The sequence below is a fragment of the Symphodus melops genome (assembly GCF_947650265.1).
Source record: "Symphodus melops genome assembly, chromosome: 13".
Classification (NCBI taxonomy): Eukaryota; Metazoa; Chordata; class Actinopteri; order Labriformes; family Labridae; genus Symphodus; species Symphodus melops.
In genome coordinates this window covers 4,349,500-4,364,863 of record NC_136703.1, presented here as the reverse complement: position 1 = coordinate 4,364,863, position 15,364 = coordinate 4,349,500, and the positions used below count along the sequence as shown (strand labels likewise).

At 41.9% G+C, this 15,364-nt stretch overlaps 1 protein-coding gene across 4 annotated transcripts in view; it reads right to left on the bottom strand.

Moving 5' to 3' along the window:
- Window positions 1–507: 507 nt before the first annotated feature.
- Window positions 508–15,364, bottom strand: part of mib2 (MIB E3 ubiquitin protein ligase 2) — a 45,598-nt gene continuing 30,741 nt past the window's right edge. For all 4 annotated transcript variants that reach the window (XM_079360353.1, XM_079360354.1, XM_079360355.1 and 1 more), the window contains 6 exons: window positions 7,861–7,987; window positions 7,408–7,668; window positions 4,888–5,066; window positions 4,589–4,782; window positions 3,632–3,697; window positions 508–3,256 (listed from right to left, as the gene is read on the bottom strand). In XM_079360353.1, the coding sequence (XP_079216479.1) occupies window positions 3,015–3,256; window positions 3,632–3,697; window positions 4,589–4,782; window positions 4,888–5,066; window positions 7,408–7,668; window positions 7,861–7,987 (1,069 nt within the window). In that variant the 3' untranslated portion in view covers window positions 508–3,014. The remainder of the gene's footprint in view (window positions 3,257–3,631; window positions 3,698–4,588; window positions 4,783–4,887; window positions 5,067–7,407; window positions 7,669–7,860; window positions 7,988–15,364) is intronic.

The window sequence follows — 15,364 nt, the reverse complement described above, 5'->3', positions numbered from 1 at the left end:
GCAGAACAATGGCACTCTGCAAATTAAAAGGGTTGAGTCTATGTCACTTTCTGTCAGTCGAATAACTGACAAAGAGATGGAGCTGAGGTTGGTGATTAGCCTTGGAGCAAACAGCATGTCACTTATGGGTAAAATGAACCCTTTAGAGTTCCAACAAATCAAGAAATTAGTTATTCAGATCAGAACTTATTATGTGTACCTGTCTGTTTTTAACGCTGCTGCAAACATTAGAATTGTCACATTGGATCAATGGAGTTTTTTTTAGCATTTGGAGCAAGCCTCAAGTGGACACTTGAGGAAGTGCAGATTTTTGCCCGTCCATATTGGCCTCATTTCTCATCAGCAGGGGTTTCCTCTTGCTCTGTACCAACATTTTGTTTCACTCTTCTCTGATCTTTTAGAATTTATCATCCACTTCACTCACATTTTATTTTCCCCGCAGACGTTTTGAAACGGACCAAAAATCAATCGCAACCAAACCAACAAAAATAACAATCTTACGCTGAGTCCTTAGAAAACAGTTCCATATTTATTGCAAAATATTTTTGTACAGAATACAACTGAAAAAACATCAACAGAGGAGGAATGGACAGTAAGGCCAACATCAGAACTCCAAGAGCTGAACTGTACAAACACCAAGAGTAACATTTGCTGCTTTTATAGTGTTTTTATACATAAATTGGTTCCCGCCCTCACAGCCGCCTCCTTTAGAGGGACAAAAGAAAGAACTCAAACATCTCACCCATGTTTCTGAAACATTATTGCCTTTGCTTGAAAATCCATCTAAACTCTGAACACCGTCGCACAATCCTTAAAATGTTTGAACTGTATGTAAGAAACTTGTCCCTTGATTGATAATGTCTCATAAAATATAAATATATTTACTTGTAAAAAGCTCCAAACAATATAGGACTGGTAATACTCTCAAAGTGAATGTTGCATCACTCGTCACTGAGGACATGAGGAGGTTCAGAGCACTACGGCTAAAGTTAGGATGCTAACACCATTAGCTTCACTGCTAACACCAGGAACCAGGTGGGCTGATTTTTAAAATCTCTGATTTCAAACTAAACAAAATGTGAATGTTTAAGTTTCCTTAACATTGCTGGAATAACTGCACCCTCTTTTGATCATGGAGGGGTTGAGCTAAGTGTGTGTAGATAAATTCGGGCGTGCATGCCCATGCACATCCTCATGCGATTTGGCACTGATGTAAAAGTTCTTTCCTCAAAGTAAACCTTGTGGTAAACACCTCTCAGCCGCTCCAGCTTCTTACATCTGTTTATCTTTACACATAAAAAAGGCAGAGTGAGACAGGATACATTTTTTCCCCGACATTCAAATGTACATCTTTAACATTGGCTCTCCCAAAATTTGGGATCGAAGAACGACAAAAAAAAACCAACCCCTCCTGTCTCTGGAAGTTTATCATAGAAAATAAAAATTAAATAAAGATTAAAATAGTATATTTTCTTTTATGCATAAGCCCTTCAAGAAAACACATCAACACATTAGAAAGGATGATGATGTACAATCCAGAACTAGAGAGGAGAGAAGGAGAAGGTTTCTGACTCGAGCAGACGTTGAACTAGAGGTGCAACACAACTACATCATGTTTTTGTCCTTCTGATTCTACATTTTACAATACATCTGGTGAATCAAACACAAAAACATGGTATCCTCCTTTAAACCCAGTGCTGGTTTTGGTCTCGACACCCGACAGACGGTGGTCAAACAAGCAAACCAACACAATGCTCTCTTTTTAAAATTCAACAAAAACAGAAAAGAGCGAACTGCTGGATCTGGGATGCTTTGATTTCATGTTGCTTTGTGTGCAAAATGTTCATTTTGTTGCAGAAACTCTCCTGCAAACATTCATCTCACTGATGCGAATGATATTTTAAATGTTGGACTGACTGTTTCTGCAGATAATTTGAGTGACTTTGCCCATCGTTTTTTTACCTTTTCTTCACTAAAACAATCCTATATCCACTGATATGTTTCCTGTTTCTTGCGGTGGGTGTGGTCATTAACCTTTTATGGATATCACAAGTGCTTTCAATGATTTGATACCCTGAGAAGAGGACATAGGCTTGGGGTGAATTTCAGTACAAACAAAAGTATTTCTGCCAAGCAAACACTAACTGAAAGAATGGACATTACGACGCAACACCACCTTTCACACATAAATAAAAAGTTGTACTTATGGGTACAATAAAAATCACAAATGTAACCAGAGAGAAATAAAACACTGACGACGACAAACCACCCATGACGACACAGTCATTTTCAGCTTTACAATATGCATATCTTCATGCATATATAGTGTGTATTTCCCCTTGCATACAGGCGAGTGGCTGGGGACTATATAGAGAGCCTTTAGTTATGCCAACTCCCTCTGCAGAGACTAACACTGATTATTAAGAGATTGGTACAAATGAGAGCAAACAGAATTCACGGGACGAGCCGAGGAGACCGGGACTGACTTTGCGCAGACTTGTAAACAGAGGAGGCCAGACAGCCAGAGAGGATGATGGGTAACAGACATCCACTTAAAGCAGCAAAGAGAGGACAGATCACAGAAGGTGGAGGCTGAGCGGGCGTAAGGGAAAGAAGAATAGAAGGACCTTAATTTCTTCCAGCTAACTGATCAGCGTTTCCAAAGTGGCAGCATCACCTCGAAACTTCAACCTCGTCTGCTTCCCTTCAGGGCTCGGCGGAACATCAGTTCTGAAGCTGAAACTACTTATAAAGTTAGTTATAAACTTATAAAGTTTCTGTCTGTGCTGAGTAAGAGGGAAACTTGTGAAAATGTAACAGAGGACTCTTAGAGGTGTAACACAGGGTCATGAATAAAGTGTATCAATGAGAGCTGAGAAAGGTGAGCGGGAGGGTGTGACAGGCAGATAAAGGTCACTGGGTCTTCCAACGTAACGGTTTCCCCTCCCACTTCCCCACAGTCCCCTCCTCTGACATCCTCTTTGGGTGTGTAAGATCTGAGAGGACACAGAAGCTCAGACGAATAGCTGGATGCGCTCTCTGATGGTCTGCCGGCAGATGGGGCAGGTCTTTAGCGCGGCGCTGCAGTCAATGCAGGAGGCGTGTCCGCACTGGAAGACCAGCTTGATGTGGTTGTCGATGCAGATGGGGCAGGTGATCCGCTCCTCCATCTGCCGGTAGCGAGACTGCAGCTGCTCCAGCAGGTTGTGCTGCTCCGAGTTTTCGTTGCCAGGGCTGACGTCCACCTCTGTTTGGTCTGTGGAAAGACGGTCATCAAAATCGAGGAACAAATGACTCACAGGCACTCAATAAGTTCAATAAGGATAAAGTATAATTATCAAAGTGTTTGTCATTAACACAGAGGTGCTTTTATATCTGACACCTGAAGTCTATTGGTCCGTGCATGTAAGAATGAAACTCAGCTTTTACTGAAATGTTTAAATTATTTTAAAAAGCATAATGTATATTTTGTGAAGGGATATAAGGGCAACAACACAAAGAGAAAAGGATGCATTCAGTACATGCATAGAGAGAGGTGATTATTATTTATTTTCTAAATCTGCTTCATTGAAGAAAACAAACTCAATAATAAAAACATAAAAGCCAAAAAAAGAGAGAAGGCTTTTCTTACCTTGTCTAATTTTCTTGGTGATTGTGACTTGGCATTTGATGCATTTCTTCATTCGATGGGCACACTCTGATGAGACAAGGACAAAAAGGGGAAACGAGAGTATTAACAATGTGACTAGAAATTAAATCTGCTGTAAAGAAGGTTAAAGGTCACATATTATCCTCCTTTTCAACAAGTTTAAATCAGTCTCAGACCTCCCTAAAACATGTCTGTGAAGTTTCTCTCTAAGTATCCACTCTGATCCTGTATTTGATCATGCCTATAAATGCCACTATTTCAGCCCTGCTCAGAACAGGCTGTTTCTGTGTCTGTGGCTTTAAATATGTAAATGAGCTGTGTGACCATGCCCCCTCTCTTAAAGCAGCCATTTTTCTGGCTTTCTTTCACCTTGCTCTGAGAAGGCTGACTCGGAGGGCAGAACAAACACCTAACTATGGGAGTATCACCCACCTGGGGGAGGGGTTACTGCCCTTTGTGATGTCATAAAGAGAAAATCTCAAAACAGCCTGTATGAGCACACATTTTCTAAAAAGCGGAGAAGGGAAAAGACGAAGGGGATGGACTTTTCTCATCATTGGGGGGTTTGTTAAAGACTATTTGGCTTTACATGTGACCTTTAAAATATATAAAGACAGAAAGTGAATTCGTTCGGGAGTTATACAATTATTATCATGAAATATGTCAGGACCTTCTACATCAATTGAACAAGGTGTAGAAAAGTCTTTAGGGTTTTGTTATGGGAGTAAAAGAGTGACATATAGAAAGCCAGCTTTGTGGTATCATGATAATATGTATGTAACAATTATGTCATGATGCCAAAATCCTACAAACACTTTACATCCTAGTCTTACACTGGTTTCAGACAAAGCTGCCAAGGTGTACCCCTCATATTAACAGATATATGCATGTTGTAGGGGGAAATCTCAGAGCACTCGACAAACTCAAGCCTCCACCTACCTTCACAGGCCACGCTGTGCTGGCAGGGACAGAAGAGAACCAGCAGAGCCAGCTCAGAGCAGATGAGGCATTCACTGGGCCCCGGCGGTGTGGGAAGAACCAGGTTTGTCATGGTGTTTGGTGTAGTGTGGACTCTCCGAAGGCTTGCGCTGCTCAGGCCCTGTCCACATGTGATGGCCTGTAGACGCTGCAACCTGTCAGTGGACACACAGCTGTTACGACCCATCATCATGCCTGGAGCACTTTTCAACTCCAACATAATGAAGATGAAATGACTCCCGGCTGTTACAGACACCTACCTGTGTTTCTCAGAGAAGCTTTTGATGAGCTGCATCATGGTGCTGTCTGCCACCAGGTCCAGGGGGCTCTTGCCCTTGTGGTTGGCATAGTTGATGTCAGCTCCTTCCTGCGCTAGAAAACAAGCAATCCCTGCGCCGACACTCAGCTCAGTGTTCCCCAGAAGACCTGAAGCATTCAGCTGTAGACAAACAAGATGACGTGGGCAACAGAGGATGGAAAAACAAAAAGAGGGAGTTAGAACAAATAGGATTTTGATGCAGACCCTAATCTACAAACATTCGTAAGAAGGATAAGATGAGAGAATAATTAGCGGTCAAGGACAAGGGTGATTATAAAAAACAAAAAGGGAACGGTAATTGAATTAAAACCAACACAATCCGGCTCAGGCGGATACATAAACCGAAATCTAATCAGCATTGAAGAACTCCCACAATAACTCATTTGCTGACAGCGGGCAAAACAGCCCTGAGCACTTAAGTCTGGCCACCTACAAGGGATGCGTGTGTGTGTGTGTGTGTGTGTGTGTGTGTGTGTGTGTGTGTGTGTGTGTGTTGGCTTGGCAGGTGTCCAAGATGTTGAGTAGAGGCCGCAGTGTTCGCGGTCATGGAGACTGGAAAAGGACGTTCTTCATTGGTGCAATGAAATCAACACGATGTGATGTAACAGTGATATAAGTGCTGGTATAAAAAGTGCTGCACAAAGCCGGAGTGAAGGATTCCTAATGAGGGATATTATCCCTGCTGAGTCAGCGGCTCTTTTTGAAGAATGATGATAAAAGAGGCTGCGACATTATAATCCTGATCTCTGTAATGATTAACAACTACTAAATGTGGCGACCTTCAGCACGTGTTGAAAGCTGCTCCTGTCTTCTTTTTTTTATTGTTAACAATGTGTTAGATTATGATGTGTCAAGTGAAAGGTGTCATGACTAGAGATGAATGAATACACCATGAATTATCACCAAGCTCTGAATTGTTCCAAAGCTGGAACAAACATGTTAGAGACTTTTCACTTTATTTAGAGTTTTGAGTCTCTGCTCTGACTACAATAGGAATAAAGAATATTGGATTTTAGGCGATATCAGACATGCAAGAATTTCAAACTAATATCAGAGAGAGCAGGTCTCTCTTTTTGTAGATAGGCAGGTCAACCCAAGCTTTTCTCCCGCACATATCCTGTCTCTCTTCAGGTGTCTCATTACATAAAGAAAAGTAAGACAAATCAACAGGTTATTTCTTTTTTTGGTGGAAAAAACAACTATGTCACTTGGAACACAACTCCTCAGCTGTCATAATGCACTCTTTACGTAGTGGGCTCTTTGTAAAAACTGTAAAGTGTAGCGACACTCAGCTGCCCTCCTATCAGACGGCTCTCTCCTCAGTTAACCCCTCTCACGCCCTGTGCAGAGACGTTCTCCTCAGATAACCCTTTACCTACAGATGTCTGTTTCCTCCTCCTACCTTTCACTCTTCATTTACCTTCATAAAGTCAGCTGCTTTATCCTGGATTAACCCCCTCAATGTAAACCTTGCATTTATTGCGCGTGTTTTTGTTTACCATGCCTTCTTTGAATTCAAATTAAGTCCACCTATCCCTCAGGTCTTTTAATCCCGCTATAAGTCGTCTTTTACCTACTTAAGACCATATGAATCCCTTTAACCCACATTTAGTCCCTGGTTACCTTATAAAGTCTGTTTACCTCTCTCCCATTCAGCCTATATTTACTCCTCTTTGAGTGTTTCATCATCCCTCAGTCCCTTATTTATTGTGGATTATCTCTTTTGTAACCTTAACTCTGTTTACACACTTGTCGGTCTCTGTTTAGCCGTGATTTTGTCACATGTTTACGTCTTTACAAAGTTGTGTTGTCCCTCTTTGGCTTGTTCAGTCCAAACAAGAAGTCAGAGGTAATGTGTGACTGCTGCAGCCCTAAACAGCTGCAGCAGTCACATGAGAACACAACAACAGAAAACACTGACTACAAATCAGGAACCATTCCCTGCTCTCTGAGCGGTTTCTGAGTCTCCACTGTTCTCTCTGTTTTATTCTTCTAAAATGTTTATTTTTTTATTTTTTATGTTGCATCTTTTTCCCGATTGACTACTTGTTTCTCTTTCTTTGAGTACAGTTCCTTTTAGTTGCTTTTGTGTTTTCACTGACAATATTCTACATTATATTTTAATTAATAGCTAATACCCCCCTCCTATCATTTGTATCTCATTTTTAATTTTCTTTAAGATATATCTTATCTCTTTTTTTCAGATTTTGCACGAGGGTTTCCATTTCTTCTCAAGGCTCTTACTCCCTCTTGTTTCTCTGTTAATTGCTCTTTTATCTTCTTATATCCTCGTCCCTCTTGGTCTCAACCTAAGTTGGCTAAGTTCCTGTTTTGCCTGAGTACTTAGAAATGATTATGTTGTCTGAATTCTGATGATGTTTGGGTTCTTATGTTGGTTGTTAGTTGCTGCTCCCTCCAAGAACAAAATAAGTAACAGAAAGTTCTCTCCAGGGATTCTCACCCTGCAGTGGAGCGACGTGGAGGAGCAGCCCTCACTGCTCTCCTCAGTGCTGCTGGTTCCCACGGCCGGGCTGAGCATAACGTTGGCCAGCTGTGGGCGGAGGAGGGCCACGTGCATGGCCGTGTCGCCGTCCTCGTCCTCCATGTTGACGTCGGCGCCCTCGGCCACCAGCAGCTGCACCAGCTCGGTGTGGCCCTGCGTGACCGCCAACTGCAGCGCCGTCTGATTGCGGTTGTTGCGGATGTTGATGTCGCAGCGTCCCTGTGGAAGAAAGAAAAGGACAATGATGGTCATTTTTCTCTGCAAGATAAAAAAAAGCTATTCACCTCTTCACCAAACAAACAATGTGTTTGTAGTATTCTGTATTTCCCCTGAACTTTACGAGCTGTTCTCGACAAACAAGTCATAAAAACACATTACAAGGACTCCGATATGCTTCCGTCTTAAACTCACCTCCTTGATGAGGATCTCGGCGACGTCACGGTGGTTGTTGAGGGCAGCCAGATGCAGAGCGGAGAATCCGTCCTCCTTCTTAACGTCCACCAGCTGCCGTGCCCGAGCCATGATCTTCTCTGTGGCCCTGCCGCCAGGACAAACAACACAAGACTCAATTAGGCACAGCACACGACACTCCTCCTGGCAGAGAACACTGATAGTTGCCTGGGATCCCTTTCTGCCATCGTTTACTTTAACACACACGGCTGAATGTTGCCAAATAAGTATTACATTTTAACAATAATGTGAACTTTTGAGCTGGATGGAAAATGCAGCCTTTGTATGTGGATTTGGTTTGGTACTAATTGGGCCACACAAAGGTACCTTCTGTACCTGAAACAAATAACTTCATTAAAGAGTAAATAATATTACTACAGGGATTATAGTGAGAAAAAAAAATCCTGAGCCTGAAAAATTTTGCTTCAAGGGCAATTGGCAAAAACAGCTCTGAAATTCGTGGAAAATTCTGTTTGGGTGATTTCTCGATATCATAGTACAAATCAAAGGATAATTCTTAAATGTCCACTTGCACTTAAATAGGTGCAACAAAACCATGGCAGGATTTGGCACCATGTGGACAGTGTCTGAGATGTCGAGTAGGTGAGGGTTGTTTTTCCTTGCTTGTGTCTCTTGTCTTTTTGCCCCTCGTCACAGCACAGTTAGCCATTCAAATGCTGACTACCTGCTGCCACTCAGGCCCATAGGAGATCAGGACATCTTTCTTTTCTTGAATCAGTACTGCAGTATTGGCAATATTTACAGATAGAAATAACGGGTTCTTTTCTATTTATTGGGTTAATTATTTCGCGCCACAAGCCTCACGCCTGAATTCAGGCACCGCGCCCGAAAAATGTAAGCCCTGTTATTAGCTTAACATTTGCAGCAGCACTAAAAGTATTGTAGTCCAAGAATCCTGGGCTCTCTATTGAACAAAGTACATGAAAAACACATTTAAATCTCCCTATGTGTTCTTTTCTTTAAGTCAGGGTTAAGTTTATAAAACTCTTACAACAGTTCTCTGATGACTTACAGTATATGGAAGCATTCTGGTGTAGCCCACTTTCATCCCTAAATCTAGACTGAAGCTTTGCACATGAATGTAATCAGAAACAGCAGAAGCACATCTACAATGGAAACCATCACAGACCATATAACATGCCCAAAGCATAACCCTCTAAAGCTCATATTATCCTCTGCCACAGTGGACTTGGCATGAGACGCAGCTGCTGCAGAGCTGCTAACAAGCTGATCTAACAAGAAAACACTGAGGCACCACAGGCGGCCAGTTCTCACTAAATACAGCTGAGCGCCCTCCTGATGTTTCTTTAATTCTCACCTACCTCAAATGTTACAGGTCAATTGTTGCTTGGAGCCGTAAATAATTTAAGAATCCCCGTGTCTTTGAAGCTCACCATGATAGGATGTATTAAACAAATAGATAGATACAATCGACATCGCACAACTCGATGCCTGACGCAACTGAGGATGCTAACATCCTTCAACGTACGAAACTTAAACCACCCTTTGTGGCGTCTTCTGTCAGATTAAACTTTGCTGTCATTATTTTGAGAGTTAGCGCGGGGTACAGGATCAGTTTCTCAAAAGATAAAGCCACTTTCAGTCAGGTGAGACCATTAGAGTTCTTCTGTGTTTCATGCAGCGGGCTGTGCTGCAGTGCGAAGCGGGCTACCCTGTCGAGTTGCCCTCTGCTCTTCTAGCTGAGCCTGCTTTATGACGTGTGAAATTGAAGCCGACAGCCTTAGTGAGCACTGAGCACCCAGGAAGCTGGCATGCCACCATGGAGGCTGCGGTGCCACACGAGCAAACATTTCTTTTGTGGACAATGTGGTTTCTTTTTTGTTAGCCCTGCTGGACTTCTCTGCTCGGGAAGGCTGATCTCAAAAGTCATTAGAAAGACAACTTCTAATTCATAAGGAAAACTAGAGGATCATAATATAATACAGGAAACAAGCAGGACATCAGTAAAGTTCAAAACTAACAGAGTAATAACTGGATTGGATCTTTTATATTTCTGTTATTGCTCATGTTCTTGTTTCGTTATGACACTGCTGTGTTCGTACTTAACTCTGATTGGCTAATTGGCAAATAAAGCATAGCCTAACAGTCTGCTATTCCTTGATAGGGGGGGAGAAGGAGACGAAACCGTCGGAAAGACTGGAGTCGATGACATGGAAACAAACAAAACTGAAGCTGGCATGTCAAGTACAAATGGAACGCAATGTGGTGACAGATACAGGCTCATTTTAAAAACATCCTTCATGTACCGTGCTGATTCATGCACAACAGTTCACCTTGATTTCCACCATCACTGTAAATGTTCAGTCTCGAGTAGTAACAGCTAGGTTAGCTCGTCACTATGGACCCAGCTCGAACTGGAGATATTTGTGAATCAGAAGAAATAATTTCCAAAAACCAAATTAAGAGTAATAATGTAATCATCAGGATTATGTATAGTGAACGGTTGTTATAACGGAGGATGACCAAGACTCCTCAACAGCTCAGCTCATCAGGGTTCCATTATGTTTCTCCATTATGTTAGAACCTATTTTCATGAATCTGTGGGCAATCCGTCCAAGGTCTGTGTAGCTAAAATAAACTACTGTGTGTGTAAGACATGTGATGTTCTGAGTTTGAAGAAACGTACAGTACGTCTGACATTTACAAGTCAAGGTAATCTCTTCTTTGTAGCCTATGAGAAGTGTACCCACAGAGAACCTGCGAACAGAATATGAGGAAGACTGTTAGCATGAAAAGTGTCAGCCACGTGTCTTCGGTATCTGTTGTCCGACCTCGGACGAGTCAATTCTAAGACAGTCTGTCTCACCATTTTATCATTAAACATTTACAACAGAGCCCCCCCAACACTCACTGTACATTATACCTTTCATACACCCCACAACACTTAAAATGATCCTAAAACCCTCAAACAAAAAACAAAAATAATTTCTGTAGCACACTGTAAAAAAACAGCTCCATGTCCAGTTAAGGAAAAGTGAGAACTGCAAAAAAAAGAAAGGACGATTTAAAAAACAACTTCCAAATGATAGAATTTACAGGCTAATTAAGAGTAGATAGCTGATTTATTTAAACACATTTCAAAGGGTGTGATTGCTGCAGGTTCAGGATGCATGGTTTATGTATAGTCACATATGGTTGGGATCTCCTCTGGGTGCAATGTCTGGACTCAGGCTAGCAGGGAGAATTTGCGTTGGAGGTCATTGGTACCTGCAATGCAGCTGTGTGTGTGTGTGTGTGTGTGTGTGTGTGTGGGGGGGGGGGGGGGGTATTGATGGTTGGAAATATTGTCTCCAGTGCAGCTTCATTAGCTGAAGCGCTCACCCTCACAGATCTGAGGCAGACATATCCGTGTCACCTTTGTCCCCTCTCCGCCTTGTTCCTCTGCTTGATTTCCATAATCGTTACTCCTGTGTGTTCATGAATATTCAGGCTTGGGCTGACATTTGGAGGCACTTTGTACAATCATGCCTTCAAACACACAACAGCTAGAGGGCAGAGCGGTTCTGAGTTGTTCAGGCGACTGAAGTCATCATTCGGTTATTTTGGGGATTTCTTTCTTCCTATTTTGTAACTTGCTTCTGATAAAAGCAGAAGAAATGCACCACAGTTATTCTTTGCCTCTGTAGAAACAGCCTTGAGAGTATGTGATGAATTAAATCTATCTGGTTTGTGTCCGACAGTTTACACTGTATTGTCAAAAGGTGCTTTGCAATTCCAGAAAGACAGGAATCAATAGCAACAATAGCAATAGGTGGAAAAACCAGGAGACATCTGGTGACTGAGGAGAAACAATGAGGCAATACGCTGTGATTTTACTGGAAAGGGGGAAAAATCCAGCCAAGAATCCTTTCTACTCAAAGAATACAGCAAACAGACCAGTCACCCCGTACAGTACATTCATTTGCCTCTCTGGCCCAGCTGGAAAGTCGAGAGGAAATCTGGCTTTTTGCCTTGTTTCTTTTCTTTTCCCAGGACTGTTTGTGAACTTGGCCTCTGGCCCTCTTTTTCCATTTCCTCCCAATAAATAAATACTAATAAACAAAACGTTCTCATCTTTCTGTCACAAAAAAAACCCCCAACAGTGGGCCAGAGCTGCACTTACTTTAAACAATGTCACATCAGGAATGAAACTATTTTTAATGGATGATGGTTACTTTGAATCTTGAAAGGTCAAAGAAGCAATCCACGAGCAGTCAACGAGGTGGGAGTCCACAAACATAAACTCCAAAAGAAAAATAAATACAACCAGTTTTGAATTTACAACTTCAAGATTCATCTTAGCTTCCTGTTTTCTCTCAATCTAATGCACAGTCTAAGTGTTTATTCCTGCAAGAATTGAACCCAAAACAAAGCAGAAAAGTGTCGAGAATTACACAGCACCTGGACTGTGTCGATGCGCCGGAGGCCTGAGGATGAGATATGGTGGAACTGGGGAACCGAGCTAATCCTGAACACTGTAAATCCTGGGTCTCGACTTTTGGAACGACAAGCTAAATGAAGGGTGCGCGGTGCAGTCTAAACTCCCAGCGCTGCACATACGACACTTGCCAGAACAGATTGGACATTTATTAAATGAGTGTCCACTGTGGCCTCTACTGCTGTTCGTTTTCCTCTCGCGTTCCAGCGATTACTCACCGACTGTCTTTTTTTCCGCCCTTTCTTAGTCCACATTTGTCCACATTTTGTGGTCCTGACATTATTATTGGTTACAGGATCATTTTCAGTGGCTACAGTAGGAGCTATAAGTGGTCTGGTTAATGGAGTGATGAGGAAATGTGAAGTTAGGAGGTACGAATTTAGCACTGGAAAAATGTATCGACTGCTCGTTTTTGACTGTTTTAGTAGCTGGCAGACTGGTATAAGTAGATGATGGAGACACTGTAGAGAAATGGTACTTCATTCATAGCCTAGAAAAAAACTTTGCTGATGACAGTAACAGGGCTCGGACACCCTTTGGGATATACATTTTCAAGATGTTTTCCATCAAATCACACCAAAAACAGAATCTCTGAATGAAGTGGCATTCCTTCAGGGAAAAGATGTATGTATTTCTCTGCTGCTGTTTTTCATTCCTGCTTCCTTTACTTAATGGCACCTCTTAAAAAAATTTAAAAAAAGAGCCAGGGACAATTTTCCATGACATGATTTTTGTTATATTTGGGATGGAAAGTTCATAAGAGGTCATAAAAGTCCTGGAGCGAAAAAAGCAGGAGCCTCCACATGGTCAGGCAGACGTGGTGCACTGTGAAAAATAGGAACTCTTAGGAAGTCACTCCGAGTCGTGAGAGACTGACTTTCCTATTCATATTTCAAAAAGGTGGTAAAAGTTTGATTTTCTTGCTCTTATTAAAAGGAACCTGCCTCTCTCTGACATGTTGGCAGAACCTGACTGCACTGGAGAGACTCAGAACATATCCACGCTTGGATATACAAGTGATACATACAAGACGCTCAAACACAATAACTAATTCACCTCCTTTTCATTTACTCTCAGGATATTTTACTTTCCCACTGACTACCTAAGGCCTGAGCCCACAAGACAAAAGACACAATTTCTTCATGAATAATGTATTTAACTTCAAAACAAAAATAGTGACAGTTGCTAGCGATAAAGGCGGAAAGCAAACGCGTAACGGAAAGCACCTGAGGCTAAAGCTCCCCTTGCATGCCAGTAATAATCCAGTTCAAACTACAATAATTTAACATTTCAAGTAGTTTGAAAAGGGTTTCAAACAGCATTGAAACAGTCAGAAGTCTTTTAATAACTTTACATTTCACTTTTATAAATATACAAATGTCACTTAGATGGAAATCTGCACGAGAACATAAGTAGATTGTTTTAATCCTTAGCCTACAAATCATATGAGCTGAGAGCCTCTTCACTACAATCAGCCTCCAAAGTACATCAATAATACAGTTTTTTAAAATAAATTCAGAGCACTAAGAAGTATGATAGAGTTCCCAGAAAAGGGCCCATTCACTTTTGGCGCCCTCCCTCACATTTCCAAGCTATTCAGGGTAAGTGGAGGCTGATATGATGCAACATGAACAGAGGAGGAATCTGGCAAACACAAAAAAGGAGCCAGAGTTGTGTTGGGGGAGATGAAACCTTACTGTTGTGAGAATGTTCTGTAATGTTCTGTAATGTTCTGCATCTCTGCCTGATCAGTGTGCCCTCTCGAGGCTTAGCTTTAGGTGAAGCACATGCAGTGTCAATCAGCCTGAAAGCAACACAGTCAGGGGACAAAGAAGCCTCTGTGACAGGTGTCAGCCAGGCAGCCTTGACGTTTGGCGTAAAGCGTCTCAGTATTGACATCTTTCACCAGCTCCCTTGTGTTCCACAGAAGGAGCCATTTTGAGAGGATTCTACGAGTTTAACGAGTTGCTATCCGGATCTCAGGCACCACATGGCGAAAGACTGACTGAGCAAAAAACCTGGAGGACAAGTGAACGTGCGGAAAAAGGGGATGCAGAAGTTAATGTTGCATGTTTGGTTGCTATTGATGATCAGCCTGCTGACAGCAGCAGAAGCTGTGTGGGAGAAGAGCTCTATTTGGAAGTGATAGTTTTGAGAATTTGAACACGCAGGAGAGATTCCCACACACCCAGCACCGTCACCTCTCATCCTCACATGGCATACATGCATATAAGTTAGGAAGATGAGCAACAACCCGGACAGCCTGATTTATTCGGTGTCATCATATCAGAAGGTTTTTTTTGGAGTGAACGTCTGGAGAAAACAAATATATGTCTGTGACGAGAAACTTACAAGCTCACGTTACTGCACACATTTGATTAAAAGAATTTTGGAAATTGCAAAGCTCCAAACTAACAACGATTGGTCCCTGCTTTGGGATGATTAAGTCACACATGAATGTTTCTCAAACTCAATTTCAGGTGCCAAAAATTCGGAGCCATTACAAAAGATCTGTGATGCTGAAGATGAGGAAAGAATCTCCTAATCTTAAAAGGTTTTTTTCAGATTGTGGGACTGAACAGACAAAAAAAAGGTTTAACAGGTTTGTTTGCACAACTGTGTTATCGACTGTGACGTTAAGCAACAGTCTAAAACAGACTTGCGTGTTCTGTCTTTTGCATTTATTCCACAAAAAAAGGAAAAATGAGTGGCTGAAGTTGTGGCTGAAAAGAGAAAATATATTTTGAAGCAAGCTCATGCTAAGGTTTCTGCCCACTTCCTGGTTAGTTGGCTCTACTCGGTTATAGCAGGTTTTTAGCTTGTTGCTTTCACACAGCAGTATTTTTATTTTTTTATTTGTAAGTGGGGAGAATTTGATCCAGGTGGTAATATTTTCAGACAAGTAACTGCCAGCCCCTCACACTTCAGAACCATTTACAAAGATCTGTTTCATCAGTCTTGAATCTAAAACCTGGATGTGACTGTCGAGATGAGATGAGCGCCTAA